This window comes from Harpegnathos saltator, unplaced genomic scaffold, assembly GCF_003227715.2.
Source record: "Harpegnathos saltator strain DR-91 unplaced genomic scaffold, Hsal_v8.6 scaffold184, whole genome shotgun sequence".
Lineage (NCBI taxonomy): Eukaryota > Metazoa > Arthropoda > Insecta > Hymenoptera > Formicidae > Harpegnathos > Harpegnathos saltator.
This window is the reverse complement of record NW_020229966.1, coordinates 1,193,022-1,213,060: the sequence shown is the minus strand read 5'-3', so window position 1 is coordinate 1,213,060 and position 20,039 is coordinate 1,193,022. Positions and strand designations below refer to the sequence as shown.

Here is a 20,039-nt window from a genome sequence, read left to right as displayed (position 1 = left end):
AGAGAGAGCGAGGGAGAGAAAGATCGAGGGGACCCATCGAATGACGGGACTCATCTGCGCGATGGCGCCACGGCCATTTGTTTGTTTTACTTCTTTGAGCAGACCCGGCATCTAACCTGGTCGACCTTCCCTCCTCCTGCAGTCGTAACCGTGGGTTAATGAGGTCGTTAACAAGGGTCCCACTAATTCCGCTATCTTAGTCGGAGGCTGCGGCGTCTCCCCTTCCTCTCTTTCCCCTCGGCGAGATAATATCGCGCCTCGTTGCGGCCGCCAGTGATTTCGGAGCACTTTATAGACACCTCGTGAATATCGTGTGAGAGAGAGAGAGAGAGAGAGAGAGAGAGAGAGAGAGAAGGGGGGGAGAGGAGGAGGAATGACGATGGTGGTAGCGGTGGCAACGGTCGAAATGTCGCCGGCCGCCGGGGGGTGGTGTGCGATCGTCCCATGCGTACGGTCGGACTTCATTCTACCGATGTTTGCCTTACAATCATGGTAATGTATGCGCGCCGTGTACCACGTAGTCGTGTGTATTAATCTACGTCGGTGAAGCGAATTGTTCGCCGTGCGGACGGCATTGGTTGGTTGGTTGGTTGGTTCATTCGTTTCGTCGGTTCGTTCGTTCGTTCGTTCGTTCGTTCATACGAGTGGACTTACGGGCGCGTGTATGTGTGTTTTCATGCACGCGAGAAACGTAAAAATCGCGCGCGACTAATTTCGTCGATGTCGGGAACTGCTTTTTGCGCGTCGAGCTCTTTTATTAATTCCCTTTGATTCAGCGAGAGATGAAAGCGCGCCACGGAGATTACACCGTCAACTTTCCGTTGTGTCCTTAAAAAATTCGATTGCGCTCGTCGATCCGCCGCGAGGAAAATCTTTCAGCGCTCTCGAGCGCGCGCGCTTTCCGCGCGTGTCCCGCGCTCGCGCTCGTCAGAGCGTTAAACGAGCTGACAGAGAAAATACAGTTTCGCACAAAGCGAATTTATTAAAAAATTTCTTCGCGCACGAGGATCTGTCCGTACGTTCATCTACCACGCACTTTTCCCCGCGGCGGGAAAAATCTCATCGCCCACTTTATATTCAAAATAGAAGAGATTCGCGCCGACAGGCTTTTCCAATGCCTCTCTTTCAGGTATTCCTCGCAAGAGCCTCCTACACGTCGATTAAACGTTCCGCATATTTTCCGCCATCCTCTCTCTCTCTCTCTCTCTCTCTCCCTCTCTCTCTCTCTCTCTCTCTCTCTCTCTCTCTCTCTCTCTCTCTCTCTCTCTTCCCCGTGTCTCTTCCTCGCTTTTCCCTTTCGTTTCTTCGTTTTTCGTATCCCTGTTTCGTCTCTCCGTCACCGCGTCGCTGATCCTACCCTCGCCCGGCGCTTCCCTCGTACCTCATTTTGACTCACACATTTTTCTCTCCCGTTTTCTATTCCGTCCTCCTCGCCGTTTCTGCCGGCCGTGACACTACCGATCTCTGTCGCCTGCATCGCTCCGCTCCCCGTCACTCCGCTACCCAGCGACCCCTACCGTCGTCCAGAACCTGCAATCCACTCTTGTTCTCCGTCGACATCTCATTATTATTTTTCGCACGGTTTCCCACGCATGCCGTCGTTCGGACGGCCGATAAAATTTCCCGCGATATTGTGTTTGGCATTATCGCAATCATAAACGCGCACAGGGGCCGGCGGCCTCTCGCACCACCGCGTTCGCTTCGCGTGTCCGCGCGCGTACACGCTATTCCGAATTTATATCGCGCTTTTAACAGCCGACGCCTCCGCCGTAATTTCGCGGCCGCGCGTAAAGCCGGTCGACCAAAACGCCGTGGCAACGACCCGCTTTTGCCGGCCCGGTGCATCCGCGACATTTGTAATGTTGAATTTCGCCCGAAATACCCGGGAAGAATGCACCGTGATGCGGCGATAATTCCACGAGCCGTTGGCGATTTTGTGAAGCCCGCGGGAAATTTGCAGTCGGCGGCCCGCTCGTGCGTAAGATACGTAATCACGCGAGCAAATAGGCGTGAGATGTATCGATAATTTCAGTTAGTTTGCTTTTATTATAAGTTTATCACCGCGTACGCTTCCCTCTCCTCTCTCTCTCTCTCTCTCTCTCTCTCTCTCTCTCTTCGCGAAATCAGCAAACGCAGAGATAATAATTGCAAACGAGAGAGGGAGTGGGAGAAAGAGACGCACGATTGCTAAACGCACACGATAAAATTCCTAAATCGTCCGCCTAAAATGTTTCCCATGAATGAAGTCTATTGTCGCGCGTGTATTTTCGTACGCTATCTGCGTGGCGGCGCAAAAAAGTCACGCCCGCGACTAAATGCACTCGTGACCGTTCTATTCCTGCTGTCTTCGGGGGTGGCGCTCGTCAATCTGCGGCACGTCAAGTCGCCGACTGCAACGGCGCCACGAAGAAGAAAACGATGAAGAAGCGCAGGAAGTGCCCGGGAACTCGATATCGCCCCGGGCAAATACATTTCCCCGGACTGTTTGTTATGTTACATCTTAGCCCCGGCGAATGGGTGGCCTTTTAAAACGTCTCGTTGTCACTTCGAGCACCGCGCTGCGACGCTTTCCTTTTTTTCTCGCTCGGAAGCGGGGAAAGACCGATCATCTCTCGTCGAAATTCGCGTTTTCCTTTCTCCTTCCTTCGCTCGAGCTTTGTCTCGCCAGGAGCGGGGGGAGAGGGGGCGGAAGGGATGAGTCGATCTCACCCGATCTCGACTGTATAATTTATTTTAATTTATTTACTCGGCAATAATAAATTCATGAGAGCGACGGAGGCAGGTACAAGTCGTCGATTCCCATCGTCACCTATCTGGCACTTTACGAAAGCCCGTTGCGTCAAAGCGATATTTCCCGTTCACACTGCCAGGATCAGCGTCATTTGGCATTCGCAAAATCGGGCCTATTTCACGAACTAGCCGACAGATAAGGCGCAATTAAACGCTGCACGGAACGCGCCGTGTGATCTGACGATCGCCAAGATCAGCCTCCTCGGCGAGGGCAACGTTTCCTGTCAGTCACGCGAGTTAGGGAATTAGCCGGCGAGTATATTAAAGAAGCGTATTTCTCGGCCATTTACTATTGTACGCGGCCCGAATGGACGCGCTCTCAGCGAGGCGAGGAAGCGACGTGATCGAAGGATCGAGGTATTGATCCTAAGCGGCTTGGCCCGCGGGACCTACGTCGTCCTTTGTGCCGGCGAACAGTTATTCCCCGCGCCAGTAAGTTCACACCTTGGCATAATCGCCGTGTCCCGACGAGCGGGATACATTTGGCAACTATTACCGCCGACTCGCACCCCGCGGCACGGTCTCTCCCTCTGCCGCCCTTCTCTCTCTCTCTCTCTCTCTCTCTCTCATCCCGTGGGCGATCCATTCGCCAGGCACACGCGTGACAATCGCGAGCGATCGAGCCGTTGAATGCGCGCGCTCTGCGAGCTCCAAGACGCGCTTCGTCTACTTCTTGCTTCTCGTCTTACATCGCTGATCCGGCGAGAATGACGAGAGAGACCACGGCCTCGAGAGCGGGTAATAATAATAATAATAATAATAATATTATCCTTATGATGATTTATCGATGTTCGATTTTACCGTCACTGAAACGTCGCCGAGTGTGCGAATTAATCGCGGATCACTCGAGATCACTACGAGATTCCGGAGCAGATTCCGCGACGAGCGCCGACGCAAAAGTGCGGCTGGTGCGGCTGGAATTTGTCGAAATTGCACGACGACGAATGACTGCGACCGAGGAGCCCTTTCCAGCGGTAGGAAATCAGCGCGTTACGGTGTATCCCATGTAACGCTCCCACTGTCGTCCCCGATTTGCCATTTAAATCCCCGTGCCGACTGACGCGAGAGGAACTTGCCGAACTCTTGCTCGCGAAAAAGCCGCTTGCTTTTCTTGCGGTCTCGCGCGCGCGCGCACGTACATACGTACGCACACACTCACATCAACGCACGCGTGTTGGCGCAGCTTGTACGGGGGGTTCCATAATATAAGTTCATCGCTGGCGCGCTGATGCGTACGTAATCCCGTGGTGCTTACCGATAGCATCACCAGGGTTTTATTTTCATTATTCATTTGTTCGGCCTCTCCCCATAGACGGGCCCGGGAAGCTTACACGTATAACCCCATGTTTCTACGTCGGTTTAATCAGATAAAACCCTGGCCGGCGAAAATCGGCGGGCACTCTCTCCTCTCCTCCGCGGCATGCGGCGGCTGTTACCGAGCGACGCGTCGCGTCGCGACGCGCAAAACGCGCGGACGGATGCGCATACTTGGCCGGCGCAATATGGTGCCGGCGTGTTGCCAGAACAGATGCATGTACGCACGTTTGTACGTATGTGCGTGCGTGCGTGCGTGCGTGCGTGCGTGCGTGCGTGCGTGCGTGCGTGCGTGCGTGCGTGCGTGCGTGCGTGCGTGCGTAACGTGTACGATAATACGCTAAGAATCTGGCACTATCGGAACGCCGTGACGACAAGAGCTCCAATTAATTGGCGATAACGCGCGTTGGCGGAACGCACACGTTGTGCAGACACCGACATCTTCAACACTACCATTGCAATCTCGTCCAATCACGAAGTCGTATCTCGCGTGTTTAGCGCGAGCACTGACGTCGTTGTCGTGGTGTTTGCGATTATTAGATGCGCGAAACAGAGCTCTCCCTCTCTCTCTCTCTCATGACCGTGACAATTCCACCCGCTGATTACGCTAATTGAATTCGACGCGATACTCTGCCAGCGCGTTGAATTATGCGGCGACTTTGCGGCGCAACATTGCGTTGCAACTTACATCGCGCCGCACGCGTGCGAAAGTTGCGTTTCCGCGCGCGTGCAGCCGTGTTTTTCCGCGCCACACACGCGCTGGGGCTTCGTGAAATTCTTTAATTAGCAAGTGAAGGATGGTGTAGGAAGCGTGAGAGTCGCCGCCGGAAGGGCGGGAGAAGGAGCGAGGAGAAGTAGGAGGTACGTAATTAAGGGATTAGCTCAGTTAATGCAGACGCGGGCTTAACGAGTCGTAATGTAGAGGACCGTCACAAAAATATGTTTCGCCGAGCGACGGAGCTAAGTCGGTCGGCCGCGCTTGATTAACGAAGCGCGCGCCTCGGGAAATGTTTCCGTTGTTTCCGCCGAGTAACTTACGTTCGCGCGTATGTGCGCGACAAGACGCTCGCGTACTACACCCGGCATCATATTCATCCCTGACGTATTGTGTGTCTTTTTCGCGAATCGCGAAAAGTTAGTCGAGAGTTCACTGCCGAGATTGAAGAGCGTCCGGGATCCGGCGGATCGGTAATCACATCCTTCGATTAGATTGCAGTTTAATTGCGATCGGTCAGTCGGAATATTCGATTCGACTCGCGATGCCGTTCGCGACGGTAAACCTGCGAACGCAACCGAGACGTGCCAGACGACGAATAATTGATTTCCATCGGATGTAGCACAAAGTGTCAAATTCGACCGAGCCACGAACCGAGCCAAGTTTTTTGTCCAACCCGATAAAAATCTACCGCGTCTCTTTGTATCTCCCTGATTTGTATACCGCGATCCATTGAGAGAGAGAGGGGGAGAGAGAGAGAGAGAGAGAGAGAGAGAGGGAGAGGGAGAGAGAGAGAGAGAGAGTCGTCCCTCCTGCCAAAGAAAGAGCTATCCTCCCAGTCTTCGAGCGGACACGGAAGGGGACTATCGGTTGTCGCAAGGTGTCGATATGTATCGTCTCGTCTGACTAAATACTCGGGAGCAAGGATCTCGGCCGTCAAGCGGCTACGAGGAGAGAGCGATGTATCGGCCGCGCTGTTTTTCCAACAAAAACGCCAAGCGCGCGCGGCGATCTCGGGGCGTCTTAGGGACTCACCGAGGGATAGGATCTTCTCCAACGGCCGAAACACGATATTCCTCGACATGGTCTGCCCACGTGTTTCGCGTTGACCGTTAAAATTCGCCTCCGCACGCTCGCTGCCGATATATCCCGTGTGCTGGTAGGCGGTGTATTATTTTTCCACCGGCTCTCTCGCCAAATTGGCTCGCACGGAATCTCGAATTACGGACACTCGACACCGCCGCGCGAGGAGGGTAAAACTTCTATCGTTCACCTCCTCCTCCTCCTCCTCCTCCTCCTCCTCCTCCTCCTCCTCCTCCTCTTCCTCCTCTTTCTCCTACACCTCGTCCTCCTGCTCCTCTTCCTCCCCCTGCTCGCAACCCGCAATCTCAACCTTCTTTGCATCCCCTTGCTGAATGCGCTCACTCTCTTCGACATGGCGAAAAAAATATTCCGCGATGTTCAGTCGCTTTATTCGCGCACACCGGCTGGAAAAATGGTGCGAAGAACTCGCCCGTTCGAATTGATGCTCCGATGTACAAAGAGATATACGATACGCGTACGGGATCGGAGATGTTGCTCTCGTTAATGAAGACTTGGTTATATGGCAAATGGGACCTCTCTCTTTTTCTTGCCTCTTTTTTCGAACGAATCGTGCGACGCTACCGCGCAAAATAGCGACGCGACTCGCGTGCAAATGAAAAGAAGGGAAAGAGGAAAAAAGGGAAGAGGAAATAAGCGCAAGCTTATAAAAGAGATGAGCGTAATATTTTTGCAGCGGATACAAAATGCCATAGCTCGCTCTTTACTGAATCATGAAACGCAGGTATTACGGCGCGAAACAGCCGGATTCTCGTTTCGCTGTTTTCGTGCAAATCCTTTTGTCGCGGAAACAATGAGCGAGGCGCAGGAAAAAGAAGGAAAAAGAAACAAGACGCGCACAAAACCAATCTCGCGGGTAGACCGACAGAGAGGAGGACGAAGCGACGCGAGGTCTCATCACACACCTCGACGTGTCATTCTCGATGTACACGAAAGAAGAGAAAGGCGTGTCTCTCTCTCTCTCTCTCTCTCTCTCTCTCTTTCGGGGTAGAGTTAAGAGGAGGAAAAGAAGTGGAGGAACTGCACACATTTGTGTCGGGCGTACCCCAACATGGAGAGTTATTGTAATCGCGCGGGCTTCCGTTCGACACGGCGCGGCGCATCTTCCCCGGCTGATTCTTCCGCCCCTCCTTCCTTTTTTCCTCCTTTCTTTCCTCCCTTCCTCTCGCCCTCCCTCCCTCCCTCTTTCTCTCGCGCTCCTCTCTTTGCATGTTGTGACTCCGCGGTAATACGACATCCTCTTGCCCATGGGGGCTCTCCTCTCCTCGGCCCGTAACCCAATAGGCCTCCCATAGGAAGATCATACTTGGATACAAAAGCTGATCGCTACATCGCACGCGATCACGGTGCACGTCACGTAAACTGACGATCTTCATAGCACCATTTGCTGGCTCATCGTATAACACGCCAATATTGCGCCCCTTCTCGGAACGAGGCGCGTAAAACGCGCCCCCCGCGCCTTAACGTTTCATAAACGATCGGTAACGCGAGCGCGCACCCGCCCTGGGCCGCGATCTCCGCGTTCATTCCCGACGTCCGAGTCGATGAGATCAACGAGCGAGCGGGCGCACCGAGATCGTGCACGCTGAGACCCCTCGTGCTCTTGCACGGACATTGCCTCGGACGATGCTAACGTTCAACCGCGATATATAGGTCATCCATGAGGCTGGTGCGCGAGGCGTAACCCTCCTCCTCCTCTTCCTCCTCCTCCTCCTCCTCCTCCTCCTCCTCCTCCTCCTCCTCCTCTTCCTCCTCCTCCTTTTACGTTTCCCGTCGGGAGCTCTCTCGTTAAACTCGGTCATCGACAATTCGCTCTTCAAAGCGAACGAACGGTGCTCGAAGAGGGGAAAAGAGAGAGAGAGAGAGAGAGAGAGAGAGAGAGAGAGAGAGAGAGAGAGAGAGAGAGGGGTAGAGACGGTATCCTTTATTCGGTTGGAAAGTAGGGAATATCGGAAACAGGATTGCGTTGCGGGGTTGACTTTGCTCGCAAGGAGGACTCCTTTTTTTACAAACCGCCGGATGCCCGGGAAGCCGTTACGGCGGAATCGCGTGGAATTTCAATTAGTGTTAGTTCTCAAGATGCCACGCACGATAATTCATGCGTTCAGCTACGCGTTGCCGCGTCGTTACGCGGAAGAGGATCTCGCCGTCATTCAGGGCAAATGAGCCATTGCGGTCTTTGTATCTACTTCGCTTTTGTGCCGCCTGCGGCTTCGGCCGCGCGTAGCTGCGCGAGGAACAAAGGTAAAGGGGTTTTTAAAACACGCCGATTCTTACCGCCGGGGGAAAAGAAACACGGACGTTTTATTCGCGACCGCCAGCCCGGTCCCACATTGTTATCGGACACTGGGAACCGTTCGAGTACTCGAGTGTGCACTCCTCGCTCATATTCGGGCTTCACGAGGCGTGGTATGAGTGACTTTCCCTCGGTCGGTGCTTGCTTTACTCTCTGAGATACGTGTATGTATCTGTATTTATTGTAATGTGCAACGACTTAATGTCTATCAGCCGCGGCTGCGGCTTAAATGTCGCGACTTTGTGCGAAGCGCCGATCCCGTTGTTGCGAGATGGGTTACCGCGGGATCTTGATATCGCGGAAAACCGCGTTACACGCGCGCACTCATGAGCACACACACGCACACGCACATCCGCTTTTGTTTTCACGTCTCGCGGAAATTAGAACGCACTTTGTACGTCCCGCGAATTCGCCCACCGAGGACGAACTCGCGAGGGAACGAGTTACAAGCGATCTTTTCTGGAATACGGATAAATCGTCCATTACGCTACTACGTCATAGTACTATTTATAGGGTAACCTAACTCTTACAAAAGATCCTGATGACAAGCGAGGGGCTCGTTGGAGCATTCTCTATTCATTAGCTCCACGATATATATATATATATATATATATCTTCCGAGACGTTCTCGTCGTCGTACTCTCGCTTCCTTGTTTTTCGTATCTCGCCGGCCCGGCGTATCTCACTCGTCGTTGCGATCGTGGCTCTCGGTGACCGCGAGTATCCGCACCAGGTCATTGTTCGACTCGACGACGGTGGTGTACGTGACGGTGTCGCGGCCCTTGCCCCTGAAGCTCCATTGGCTCGTCGGCCGTCGGAGGAGGATGAAAACCGCGGCGAAGATCAGCGCGACAATCAATACCGAGACGCTCGTCCACATGATCGGGTAGAAGATCGGCGTGTCGTACTCGCATTCCAGCTCGTAGCTCGGCACCTCGGCGAGAAGCTTGCCGTGGAGTCGATCCGGCGTGTGGCATCTGTCGACATGCAAATACCAGGTCGGACATGTGTGCAGCGGTCGTCACCGTCGCGCCTCGTCGCACTCATTCGGCAACCGCGTGCTCTCGGCGCGATTTTCGACCGCGGGTCAGCCGCGAAGTTGAGAATCGTACGAGCAAGCCCGCTGATAACGCGCAGATTACGAGTCGCCGGCGTATCCGCCTGGCGCATCTCCGATATTGCTCGTTTAGTTGCCCGTTTTTAGCCAAGAGCAGCTCGAGCGAATAAATGTCGCCGAGTCGCATCGGACGCGTCGGAGGAGAGAGAGAGAGAGCTCGAACGTTCACGTGCAGGATTCTCGAGACCTCTGTGGACCTGGAGGTGAACCTCGACGAGCACACGACGAAACACGCAAGCGATTTGTTGTTATTCGGCGAGTATCATTCTGACAAGACGCGAATTTTCGAAACGAATATGCGCTCGCGGGCTGATAATGGAAATTATAAATAGCCCCGGTGATACGATGAGAGCGATAACAGCGATATTCCCCGCGTCCGTCTGTCCTATCGTCAACCGATACTCGTACCGACTCGCCGTCGGAGAGTCCGTCGCCATCTCTCACCTGATATCTCGGCTGAGATTCCGCGTAGAATTCAGCGAGTTGATCCATTCCATCTTGCAGTCGCACTTCCACGGATTGTTCTCCACCTCGACCAGCAGTACCCGTTGAATCAACGCGCTCAGCTCCACACCGAGCGTCATCAGGCCGCTCTCTTTTACCGAGAGGCGTTGCAGTCGCGGCAGCACTGCCCTGTTCTGGGGCCAAAGGCTCAGCTGTATCAGCCGTCTGCAACCGATCATCGATAACGTCTCCAGACAGGTGAGATTCTCGAGGTCGTTCAGGGCCAACGACGTCAGGTTCGGCAGATGATCCAGCTTCAGTTCTCGTAGCTCCGGTAGATACAGATTTTCGAGACTGATCACCTGCGTGCCGGATAAATCCAACTGCTGCAGCTTCACCGGCAACAGCGGTATCACGCTGATCGGGTTCCACGATAGGTCCAAGCTCGACAGATTCGTCAAGGTCTTGAAGAAGTCCGCGGAGAAGAACGGCGCGGACACGTTCCGCAAGTCCAGATGTTGGAGAGCCTTCAAGTTCCAAAATGCGCCGTTGTGTATGCCATCTCCTATGGGATTGTGGGACAAGGACAGATACTCGAGAATCTGAAAGCAATGTTTAGTCGTTCGCGTCTTAGGCGGTTTCGTTTGTTTCGTTTTATCTGCGACTGCAAACCGAAGTCGATCATCATCATCATCAAATCTGAAAACTCGCGGGATTCGGCGGAATCTTCATCAGAGAACCTTATCGAAAATTTGAACGGAATGAAAATCGAGTGATCAGTTGTTATACCGTCAGGTGTTCCAACATGGTTTCGTTGACGACGGTGAGCTTGTTGTACGAGAGATCCAGTATCTTCAGCTGCGGCATTCGGTGGTTGATAGAATTATCGTCTATGTACTCCAACATATTGTGGCTGACGTTCAACACTTGCAGATTATACTCCTCTTTGCAGAGGAAGAAGAATCGCTGCAGGTGATTCTGCGACAGGTCCAGCGTTCTGAGCTTCTCCAGATTGGTGGAGCAATCGAGGAAGCTGTCAAATTGGTTGCCCCTGAGATTCAGATCTGTCACTTCGTGCAGATTAATCTGCTTCTGGATTTTCATGAAGAAATCCTCCTTCTTTAATCCGTGGAACGAACACTGAGATCTCTGAAACGCAACTCTGCTCTGAAGTCTTGGGACGACAGTGCGAAACGCCTCTCTGACATTCTCACGCTGATACTCGAGTGACCCGATCTGTTACCCGGACACGTGTACGTTGATAAGATATCGAGATCGCCAGTTTTGACATATGCAAAAAAGAAAACAAAACGACAGCTCATGCAGTTTTCACAAATATTCGTCAAGAATAAAGAAAAGGGCGTGTTCGCGACGACTCGAATATAAATTCGAGATGAAGCTTGGAAAGTACGCTGCAACACACGTTTAGCCGCGGACGAGATCGCTTCCGGACTTCAAGAGGACGATAAGCGCGCCAGGAAGTTGATATTCGCCGATTACGAGCCAAAAGTGTCACCGAGTGTTCCATGAAACCGTAAATCACTGTCGTTCACGATGACGACTGCGAAAGTCACTGTGAGAGAAAAGAAGGCAAAACCCACCGTCTTCGCCGAGACGAACGAAACGACGACGAAGAGACACGCGAGCGACCCGAGCCACATCGTGCCAGGTGGTTAGTCTGATTAGTTTGATTCGTCGATTTTTCGAAGTGACCCGATTCCGATGCACCCGATCGACACTACCGACCGCACCACCAGCGGGACCACTTAAACGTGGACTTGCGCCTCCCAGCGATCCGATGAAATAACAACGAATTCATCCGCGACGCTTTGCCGCCGAAGATTGTGCATTCCCGAATTAAGAGTGGGGCAGAAGAACACCAGCTGCATCACACTGCAGCTGCACTCCGCGCTGCGACCGATTGCGACCCGGCCGGTCGGTGGAAAATTCACGATTTTCACCGCCTCACCACCTCGCGATCTTGCCGATCGATAAAATCGAAATTATCTCGCCGTATGATAGTCCGGCCGACTGATAGTCCGAGCCGCGCTTTTCCAGCGAATCGTCGTCGTCGTCGTCGTCGTCGTCGTCGTCGTCGTCGTCGTCGTCGTCGCGCACGTACGCGCACTCCTGCGCGTTAATTAATTTCTCACAAATACGCTGCGCGTTATCGGCGAAACGAGGTATCGAGCGATTTAATTAATAGCGAATGCGGACACACACGGTTCGACGGTCTCATTTATTCGCCGCGACTCGATAAGACCAACTACGTAGGCGTCGACGTACGCCGCGCATTAGTTATGTCGCCGCGGTCACGGCAAATATTTTTTTACAAAATGACTTGGCCGAGATGTCGCGAGTCGCGCGTTAATTTAATCCGTTCCCGGTCAGAAGTTCAAAATTGCCGAGGTTAACGCACCGCTTTCAGATAAACCAGCGATTACACGTTCAATCCCCCGATTATTCTCGCCCCGACCCGGCCTGGACCCGGCGATCGTCCTCGTCACCGACTCGCCGATTAAACGTGCGTATTTCTTTCAATCAAAAACGCCAATAAATGATCCGCGCCTGTATCTTCGAGGTTTGCGAAATTTCTGGCACGTTAGACGTGACGCCCGCTGCATCTCGCGGCGATACAGCCGCGAGCGATGCTATTGTTGAACGCGTCGCGTTCAAAGTGTCAGCGTTATATCTATCTGCTCCGACATGACCGACAATAAGGACACTATGATGAGAGGACACAGTGATAAACCACGCTTTCCGTGCAGCGTGTCTAACGGTGATAATATATGTATCGCTCATATATATCTACTATCGTCGACGGAAACTAATATGTTACGAATTGACTTGACGTATTTTCACGTTTTCTGCTGTAATTTATACGTTCTGACATAATCGAACTGTTTCTCTCTCTCTCTCTCTCTCTCTCTCTCTCTCTCTCTCTCTCTCTCTCTTCCTCCAAGAGAAACAGATCGCGCGTGCATGTTTGCGCAAATTTAGCGGATAAAAAAGAAATCTTTAGCAACATTCGCCGATAATGCAGGAAAGTGACACAGGATAGGGGAAGAGATTAGGACGTATCAAGACACTTTATTAACAATCCTCGAAGATGCGGTCGGACAGAGAGAAAAACAAAACGGACGATTACGTCCGTCGGAGGTTCCATGAGAGAAAAGTGCTTGCCCGGCTATCGGCCCGCACTCGGTGGGAAATCGCTCTGTGTGTGAAAGCAATATAAACAAAAGGTTCATTAAATGCTAGACATTTATTCGCAAGAGTCGTATCTTGTTCGCGCCCGGATCGCGAACGGATAATTACGATCTGCTGCTGCGTGTACGTGAGCGCGAAAGATACATAGTAATAAATACCGTAGTATTATATCGAGCGTGCGCTGGACGATAACGCATGGCTGAGAAGAACAGGAAAACGAGAGTGAGAGCGAGATAGGGTCGTTCACTTCTTCGGGGTTTGCGGGGTGCTGGTGGCCTTGAAAACCAACGGATTCGACACACGGAATATGCTGGGTAACATTGTGGCCAACGTGCCGAACACCTCCTCTGACATTCCCTGCAAGCGATAACGGTGTATCAACGCGCGCGCGAGTTATTATTTCTTTCTTGTCAATTGTATTTTTCATGTTCTTTTTTCCTTATCGGTCTTCGCCGACGGGTTACACTTGTCGCACTTGCGGTGGACTTACTTTCGGTACGAGGAACTGCAGATTCTTCAGCTCGGCACCACCCCAAGACGCCATCTCGATCATGAATCCCTTCACGCACTTGAACACCAGCTCGGCTCGCTTCGTGCACCAGGCGACCGTCATATCCTACGTTATGTGCGTGTGCGTGTGTGCGTGCGTGCGTGCGTGCGTGTGCGCGCGCACACGTATGTACATACACGTCAATATAGATTAATTATATTTTCGTCGAGCCCTGAATATTTTTATCTAAACGATAGATTACCTCTGACATTTCGTGAACGAGTAACACGGGTATTGTCAGCGTGGTCACGTCGTTGCAACATGCCGTCTTCAGAATGTTTCTCAGTCCCAAAATAGCGGGGTGCCTCGAGTTGATATCGCCTGGGGATTAATATCGCGCTCAAGAATGGGAGAAAGAAAGAAAGAGCGAGAAGGAAAGAGCATGGTTCGTGTTTTAATTGAGGCGTCCCGCGACAATCACCTACCAGATCTCAGGGAATCGGTCACCACCATGTGGAACACCACGTGGACCTGCGCCAGGTTGGAATGCCTCGTGATAAAAACGTCGCCCGTTTGCAGGCTCTTGCTCGTCGAGGGTTTCTTCGTCTGCAAACAAGATTTACGACTTTTACGCGAGCTGATCGCTATCGAACTCGCGAGTTAGATTCCAAACAACTCACGTGAGATTCGCTTCCTTCTCTGTGATGCGCCTGCCTCCAGGCGACGGCGTCCTTCACGTCCTCCCGAATCTTCTCCAGCTGTTCGTCGATCGGCGGGAAGTGGAATTCCGTCGTCAGTTGCGAGATCGAGCATAATTCTACAATGACACACTTGTCGAAATTATTCCAGCGAGTCGGATCGCGCGATGGAAAGATGGAAGTCGCTACAGCCTATCACAGGTCCAAAATTTTGAAATAATTTTCTCGACATTGGTAGTTTGATAAACAGTGACAAGTGAATCCTGTTCTATCTGATTGATTTAATAGGATTTAATAGGATCTCGAGAAGCACCTTTTGTTATACCGGAGTAACTGCCCAGATGATTATCGCTCAAGAGGACTAGTCCGCACAGATCGTTCGAATATAATCCCAAAGCCGTTTGCAGCCTCTGCGGCGTCGGATCCATCCTAGATTCAATATTTTTATCGCGAAAATTTTTATCGCAACCTCCGATCGAATTGCCGGTCAGGCCCGGCCGAGATCATTTCGCGACATACCCGGACTCGCTGTTCTTCGTGCGGCAAAAGTCGAGCACGTCGCCGGTCAGTATGCGAATGTTGTGCATCTGCTTCATCTGAGAGCCCAGGTGTATGGTGAAGCTTTCTTCCAGCAGCGGGTAGTCAGTCGTGTGTTTCTCCTCGCTGTGGACGAACTTGTCCAGGGCGGGCCGCAACGGAGGCATCGGCACCATGGGCGAACCTCTGTCGTGCGAAAACGTGAGAGGACATTTGAGAGAAACTCGTGAAAATCTTGTCACTCGCGATCGAGTCGCGCGAGGACGACGGAAACCTACACCGGGGTGGGTATCATGCTGGTTTGTTGCTCCTCCAACAGCCTCATGATCCAGTTTCGATATTGCCGCCGTTGGTCCAATTTTAACGCGTCGATCCTGGAACCCCAGTAGCCCTGCAACAAACTCTGTTCCTCGAAGTGACGGCCTGCCATGTCGTTTATCGACTTCTCCGTAGATCCCGCCTCGAGAGCCTCTACGGCGACGCGCATCTCGTCGGTTTGTCTACAATACACACAATACAACCCTCTTTTTCATCCCTCCCTGCGCGAGAGACTCTTTTTCTGGTTGTTGAAACATTGGATGACCATCAGACTCTGATTATTATTATTATTCGATTTATATCTCTAAGAACTTTCAACACACTGTTGTTTAAAACATCTGTCTTGAGACACTTTTCTTTTTGTCTTCTTATTTCTTACTAATTTCTTACTTCTTACAGATTTTCAAGTAAGGTGTGCAATAATTCGCTCGCGTGTCTTGGAAGATATCTCGAAGATGGGAGGAAAGGTCGAGATGAGATCGTACTGACTTTTGCGTGAGATGCTCGTAGTCGGTGTCCCTCATCTGAATCACTTCGGTGACATCCCGTCCGAATTTGTGCTCCGCTTGCAAAATCGGCTCCAAGGACGGCGAGTGCACCAGTCTGTGATACGCCGCGGCGAATAATTCCTCGTCGGTGGTCCCGATGGGATCCGAATATTCGACCGTCTTTTGTTTGTATATCTTCTCCCAGCTTTTAATTATGCCCTCCAAGTCCAGCGTGCCCGCTGTGGCGGCGTCGATAAGCTTTTCCGCCTTCTCGTCGTGAAACTGCAGCGTAAGCTCTTTCATATTACGCTGCAGGGATTCTAATAAGTCCGACTCGACGTAACAGGGTAGCTTGAACGACGACATTATACGGTGCATCAGCTCCTTTATGGAGCCGTGGTACGGTATTTTTATTGGTACTTCCAGCGTGTATTCCTGATTCGTGGTGCATGTCGGAAATTTGTAGACGAACGTCTTCTCGACGTACTCTTCCTCCGTTTTATTCATTGTCTTTAACAATATTTATTTGATATACATATATGCATACACATACATACATACATACATACATACGTACGTATAAATTTACGGGATTCTCTTGTGTGTGCGTGTTTGTAGCGTGTGGCAGCAAAAGCTTCATTTTGATAAACGAAAAAGCAACGATAAAAAAATGTAATGTCGACGAGATAAAAATAATATTCTCTTGAGCGTAATTAATTTGTTGAAGCTACGTTACGACGTGGCTAAATGTTAACGCGAATTTTACAATGGCACGAACGTGCGAAAAACAAAACTATGCGAACGCGAGATGATACGTTCTAAATAGCACGTTAAAATAATTATACATGAGAGTTAATAAGTGATAAGTTGAAGCAATAAATTCCACATAATTAACTCTTATCGCCATGTACGAAGCCATTATAAGACTCGGAAAGTTTAATAATTAATGCAGTTTGCCTGCAAATTCGATACACTTATCCCACCAAGGTCAGCTTTCACAACATTCGGGTCAAGAGGGCAAAGATAATGGCATAGTAACGATGCGATTATATGTATTGTCTACTTAAATTTATTTCAACGAAAGAGAGAGATAACAAGGACGTTAATCATAAATTTTAATTGGCTACAAATTTGAACAAGCATTTAACGTTGGAATATAAACTACCGATACTATTTGAACTAAATAAATACCGGTATGTGTAAAATATGATACGTTTTGAGAAAATTTAAAGAAACCGATCAACAATAAGCGTTAGACTCTCGTGCAATTGAACAAACAAAAACTCAACGAACGATCCGGTTTTATTCAAATTTATTCTCTCGATACCGAACGCGCGCAGAATTCCAGGATAATTTCAGCAACGAAATCGCTGATATTTTCTCGGAGCAGTATTCAGGATATTTCGTGTTTCCTGATTTATCGATTTACAAAGACGTTTGTTTTCAGCGCGAACTAAATCGTCGTTTAGTATTTCAAAATAAAAAGATTCCGAAAAAGAGTCTATCTCGTATATGTTAAAAAATTTGAAAATAAAAGTGATCTCTGCCTCATCATTAAATCGCACCGTTTGAAGAAGAAAAGGTGAGTCTGTCTTGTACTGCAACAAAAACATTTTTCCCGTCTTGTGTATGTAACCAAGTTGCTAAAATAATTTATTAAATTGAAAATGGAAATCCGCGCGGCTGACTCATTTATTGAGTCATACTACTAAGATCCGAAGGTTCCGAAATTGACAGTCCGGACGGTGGCGACTCGTAGCGGCCATTTTCTCGGTCGTCCGCGACCCTAGTCAGAAGCTCGATAATACAGGCACTAATTATTAAATTATCAGGTACAAAAAAAACAATCTTCTCCCCGGTATGAGCATAAATTGATGCGGTACTTACATTTATTGTTTCATGTATGTCTATCAGCTAATCATCATACGTTACGATTGTATATGATCGAATTATCAGTCGCTGCTAAGATAACCTCAATTTCTCAGATACGCGGAAATTTTACCTTCTCTAATCGATAAAGCTACTTGACTAGATAAGTTTTATCGAAACTTTAAGTACGCTCACTTTTCACGTTTTTATATTTATTGATATTGAGAAAAAGACAATCTACACGTCGGTAGAAACACTTTGACGCCCCTCTGTGATAACAATGTACAACAATCGCGTCACATACACATACATACATGCACAGTGTTTCCAACTTAGCATCAGCTTGTTCTCGTAAATTTGTCGATCGCATTTACGACTATTAGAACGACTTGTTCTATTAATTTATGGTATATTTTATTCGATAGGGTTCAAAATGCTTATCGCGTTTTTCGATAGTGTCGATTGATCGTGTGTTATCACTTTTGATGACACAATTTTCATGTTGGCATTAGTCGACACGCGAAGTACGAAACGCTCATCGAGTATTATAACGTGTTTTGGCGGTATCAAGTAATTTGCTGCTAAACAAGACATTTTGACAATGGTCGAAGATAAAAGGAATAACGAAGAGTTAACAGATGCGGAGGCCGAATTGTATGACAGGCAGATTCGTCTGTGGGGTTTAGAATCTCAAAAGCGGTAAGTTGACTATAACCTAACCTAGACAGATCGTGCCGGTTTATTGCAATCATTACGAATTACGCATGTAATATGATATATGACTATGAAAAACACACTTTGAATAGATATAATCCATCTTTTGATTATTTATTTATTGATTGTAGGAGTTTTGTGGTAATAAAGTAAAAGTAGTATAAATATGGAATTGTAGTTTTGGCACTTTTGACATATTGTTGCTCTTTTCCTCAAAATCTTGATATCTTTATTCTTATATTGCAGATTACGTGCAGCAAAAATTCTTCTGATTGGTCTGGACGGTTTTGGAGCGGAGATTGCTAAAAATATAATCTTAGCCGGAGTCAATGCTATTACATTCTTAGACCATAGAAACGTCACAGATTTAGATAGATGTTCACAATTTTTTGTACCTAAAGAAGATATTGGAAAGAGTGTAAATATCAAATTATATAAAGCTATATTTTATTTTCAGTTATACAGTTATTACACACATTGTACATTCGAATACTTTATTCTAGAAAGCTGAAGCGTCTTTAGCAAGAGCACAAAATTTGAATCCTATGGTCAATGTCAATGCCGATACAGACAAAGTTGATGACAAGTCTGATGAATATTTTGGTCAATTTGATGTAGTGTGTGCTACACACTGCACCATAACACAGCTGAAGAGGATCAATCGAATCTGCAGGGAACATAAAGTCAAATTCTTTGCTGGCGATATATGGGGGTCATTTGGATACACATTTGCCGACCTACTGGATCATGAATATGCAGAGTATGTATGCCTATATTTTATAAAAATATCTTGAAAGTTGACATCTCTTGTAAATAAAATATAATTTCGCAGAGATGTTGTGCAAACGAGAAAAGTGCAAATACCAGAAAGCGGTGAGCCCATGGCACAAGAGAAGTTTGAAAGCATAACAGTTACTGAAAAACATACTGATACTTTTGTACCCTTTGAACTTATTCTATATGTACCAAAGTCATCTTTACCCAAAGAGTCGGAGATTTATTATATGATGCTAAGTATGTTGTATTAGTACTTTGAATAATAATTTAGACTTATGGATATTTTCTAAATAAATTGTATCTAATCTCGGCTATTTTTTTTTTTTTCTTTTTTTTAGTAATGCTGAGTTATCGCGAGAAATATGGCGACGATCCACAGCCTAACGAGAGAGGTTCTGATAATCTAAAAAATGTGGCTTCTCTAATTATTGAAAAGTGTGAACTTGGCGATGCGGTAAACCATTTAATAGAGTATGTATATAGAATGTAGTATTGTTACTCCAGTATTAATTAATATGAAAAGTTTGCACGTGACTATATCGCATAATGTATCTTTGTGATTATAGGGGTGACTTGTATGGACAGATCAGTCCAGTCTGTGCTATTGTCGGTGGTGTTACGGCCCAGGAAATCATCAAGGCGGTGTCGCAGAAAGGTGCGCCACACAATAATCTGTTTGTATTTAACCCAGACACATTATGTGGCAAGATACTGAAATTGGGCCATTAACATCGAGTTAGAAGTGTGAGTTCCAGAATGGAGTGACGTTTTAAGCACTGTGGACTACATGGTGAACATTATTTTATTACCTCTATTCATCTTTTTATACGTGATATATGGCAAATAAAATGAAAAGAAAAACAAAACTGTAGCCATCGTACAATCATATTTGGAAATAAAATCTCTCATATACGTACGTGCGTACAAGTGACGTTAAGGATTTTAACGTCCTTGCATTTATTTTCATGTATGATATGTTTTGTATATGGCTATATGTGTAGGGAAAGTATGAACCTTTTTGCGCGCATGACTTACAGCTCGAAGCGATTTCGAGCTCGCTTTGTGGGTTCTTTTTTTTCACGCCCACCCGAATGGAAAATTCGCGAAACGTAAAACGAGTATTGAAAAATCGAGAGGGGAGCCGATTAGGGGACGCCTCGT

The 20,039-nt window shown here is 48.8% G+C and overlaps 3 protein-coding genes across 8 annotated transcripts; 1 reads left to right on the top strand and 2 right to left on the bottom strand.

Moving 5' to 3' along the window:
- Positions 1–8,393: 8,393 nt before the first annotated feature.
- Positions 8,394–12,266, bottom strand: LOC105183175 (vasorin). Its single transcript, XM_025297738.1, has 4 exons — positions 11,352–12,266; positions 10,567–10,896; positions 9,778–10,379; positions 8,394–9,193 (listed from the first exon to the last, which is right to left on the bottom strand). The coding sequence occupies exons 1-4, from the start codon at positions 11,436–11,438 to the stop codon at positions 8,899–8,901; spliced, it is 1,314 nt and encodes a 437-aa protein (XP_025153523.1). The 5' UTR covers positions 11,439–12,266; the 3' UTR covers positions 8,394–8,898.
- A 581-nt stretch (positions 12,267–12,847) lies between these two features.
- Positions 12,848–17,694, bottom strand: LOC105183173 (protein C12orf4 homolog). Of its 6 annotated transcripts, none has more exons than XM_025297736.1 (12): positions 17,406–17,694; positions 17,225–17,331; positions 15,520–16,028; positions 14,991–15,212; positions 14,695–14,898; positions 14,489–14,604; positions 14,158–14,294; positions 13,963–14,083; positions 13,740–13,858; positions 13,478–13,603; positions 13,146–13,344; positions 12,848–12,994 (listed from the first exon to the last, which is right to left on the bottom strand). In XM_025297736.1, the coding sequence occupies exons 2-11, from the start codon at positions 17,282–17,284 to the stop codon at positions 13,231–13,233; spliced, it is 1,728 nt and encodes a 575-aa protein (XP_025153521.1). In that variant the 5' UTR covers positions 17,285–17,331; positions 17,406–17,694; the 3' UTR covers positions 12,848–12,994; positions 13,146–13,230. The 6 variants fall into 6 exon arrangements, with proteins under 6 accessions (XP_025153521.1, XP_025153522.1, XP_025153518.1 ...); XM_025297737.1 differs by lacking the exon at positions 17,225–17,331 and adding an exon at positions 16,096–16,152; XM_025297733.1 differs by lacking the exons at positions 17,225–17,331; positions 17,406–17,694 and adding exons at positions 16,096–16,152; positions 17,084–17,134.
- Aos1 (SUMO1 activating enzyme subunit 1) lies at positions 17,265–19,802 on the top strand. The gene is made up of 7 exons (XM_011141119.3): positions 17,265–17,350; positions 17,813–18,086; positions 18,348–18,519; positions 18,605–18,861; positions 18,934–19,115; positions 19,217–19,349; positions 19,445–19,802. The coding sequence occupies exons 2-7, from the start codon at positions 17,989–17,991 to the stop codon at positions 19,605–19,607; spliced, it is 1,005 nt and encodes a 334-aa protein (XP_011139421.1). The 5' UTR covers positions 17,265–17,350; positions 17,813–17,988; the 3' UTR covers positions 19,608–19,802.
- The last annotated feature ends 237 nt before the right edge of the window (positions 19,803–20,039 follow it).

Excerpts from the sequence above, each read along its gene's own strand:
- Aos1 (XM_011141119.3), top strand. The coding sequence starts at position 17,989 with ATGGTCGAAGATAAAAGGAATAACGAAGAGTTAACAGATGCGGAGGCC. Across the intron at positions 18,520-18,604 it reads AAGAAGATATTGGAAAGAGT|AAAGCTGAAGCGTCTTTAGC; the intron begins GTAAATATCAAA and ends ACTTTATTCTAG. Across the intron at positions 19,350-19,444 it reads GCGGTAAACCATTTAATAGA|GGGTGACTTGTATGGACAGA; the intron begins GTATGTATATAG and ends TTGTGATTATAG.
- LOC105183175 (XM_025297738.1), bottom strand. The coding sequence starts at position 11,438 with ATGTGGCTCGGGTCGCTCGCGTGTCTCTTCGTCGTCGTTTCGTTCGTC. Across the intron at positions 10,380-10,566 it reads CCATGTTGGAACACCTGACG|ATTCTCGAGTATCTGTCCTT; the intron begins GTATAACAACTG and ends CATTGCTTTCAG. Across the intron at positions 9,194-9,777 it reads AATCTCAGCCGAGATATCAG|ATGCCACACGCCGGATCGAC; the intron begins GTGAGAGATGGC and ends GCATGTCGACAG.
- LOC105183173 (XM_025297733.1), bottom strand. The coding sequence starts at position 17,131 with ATGTTTTTGTTGCAGTACAAGACAGACTCACCTTTTCTTCTTCAAACG. Across the intron at positions 14,084-14,157 it reads GAGAAGGAAGCGAATCTCAC|ACGAAGAAACCCTCGACGAG; the intron begins GTGAGTTGTTTG and ends TCTTGTTTGCAG. Across the intron at positions 13,345-13,477 it reads TGCAGTTCCTCGTACCGAAA|GGAATGTCAGAGGAGGTGTT; the intron begins GTAAGTCCACCG and ends TATCGCTTGCAG.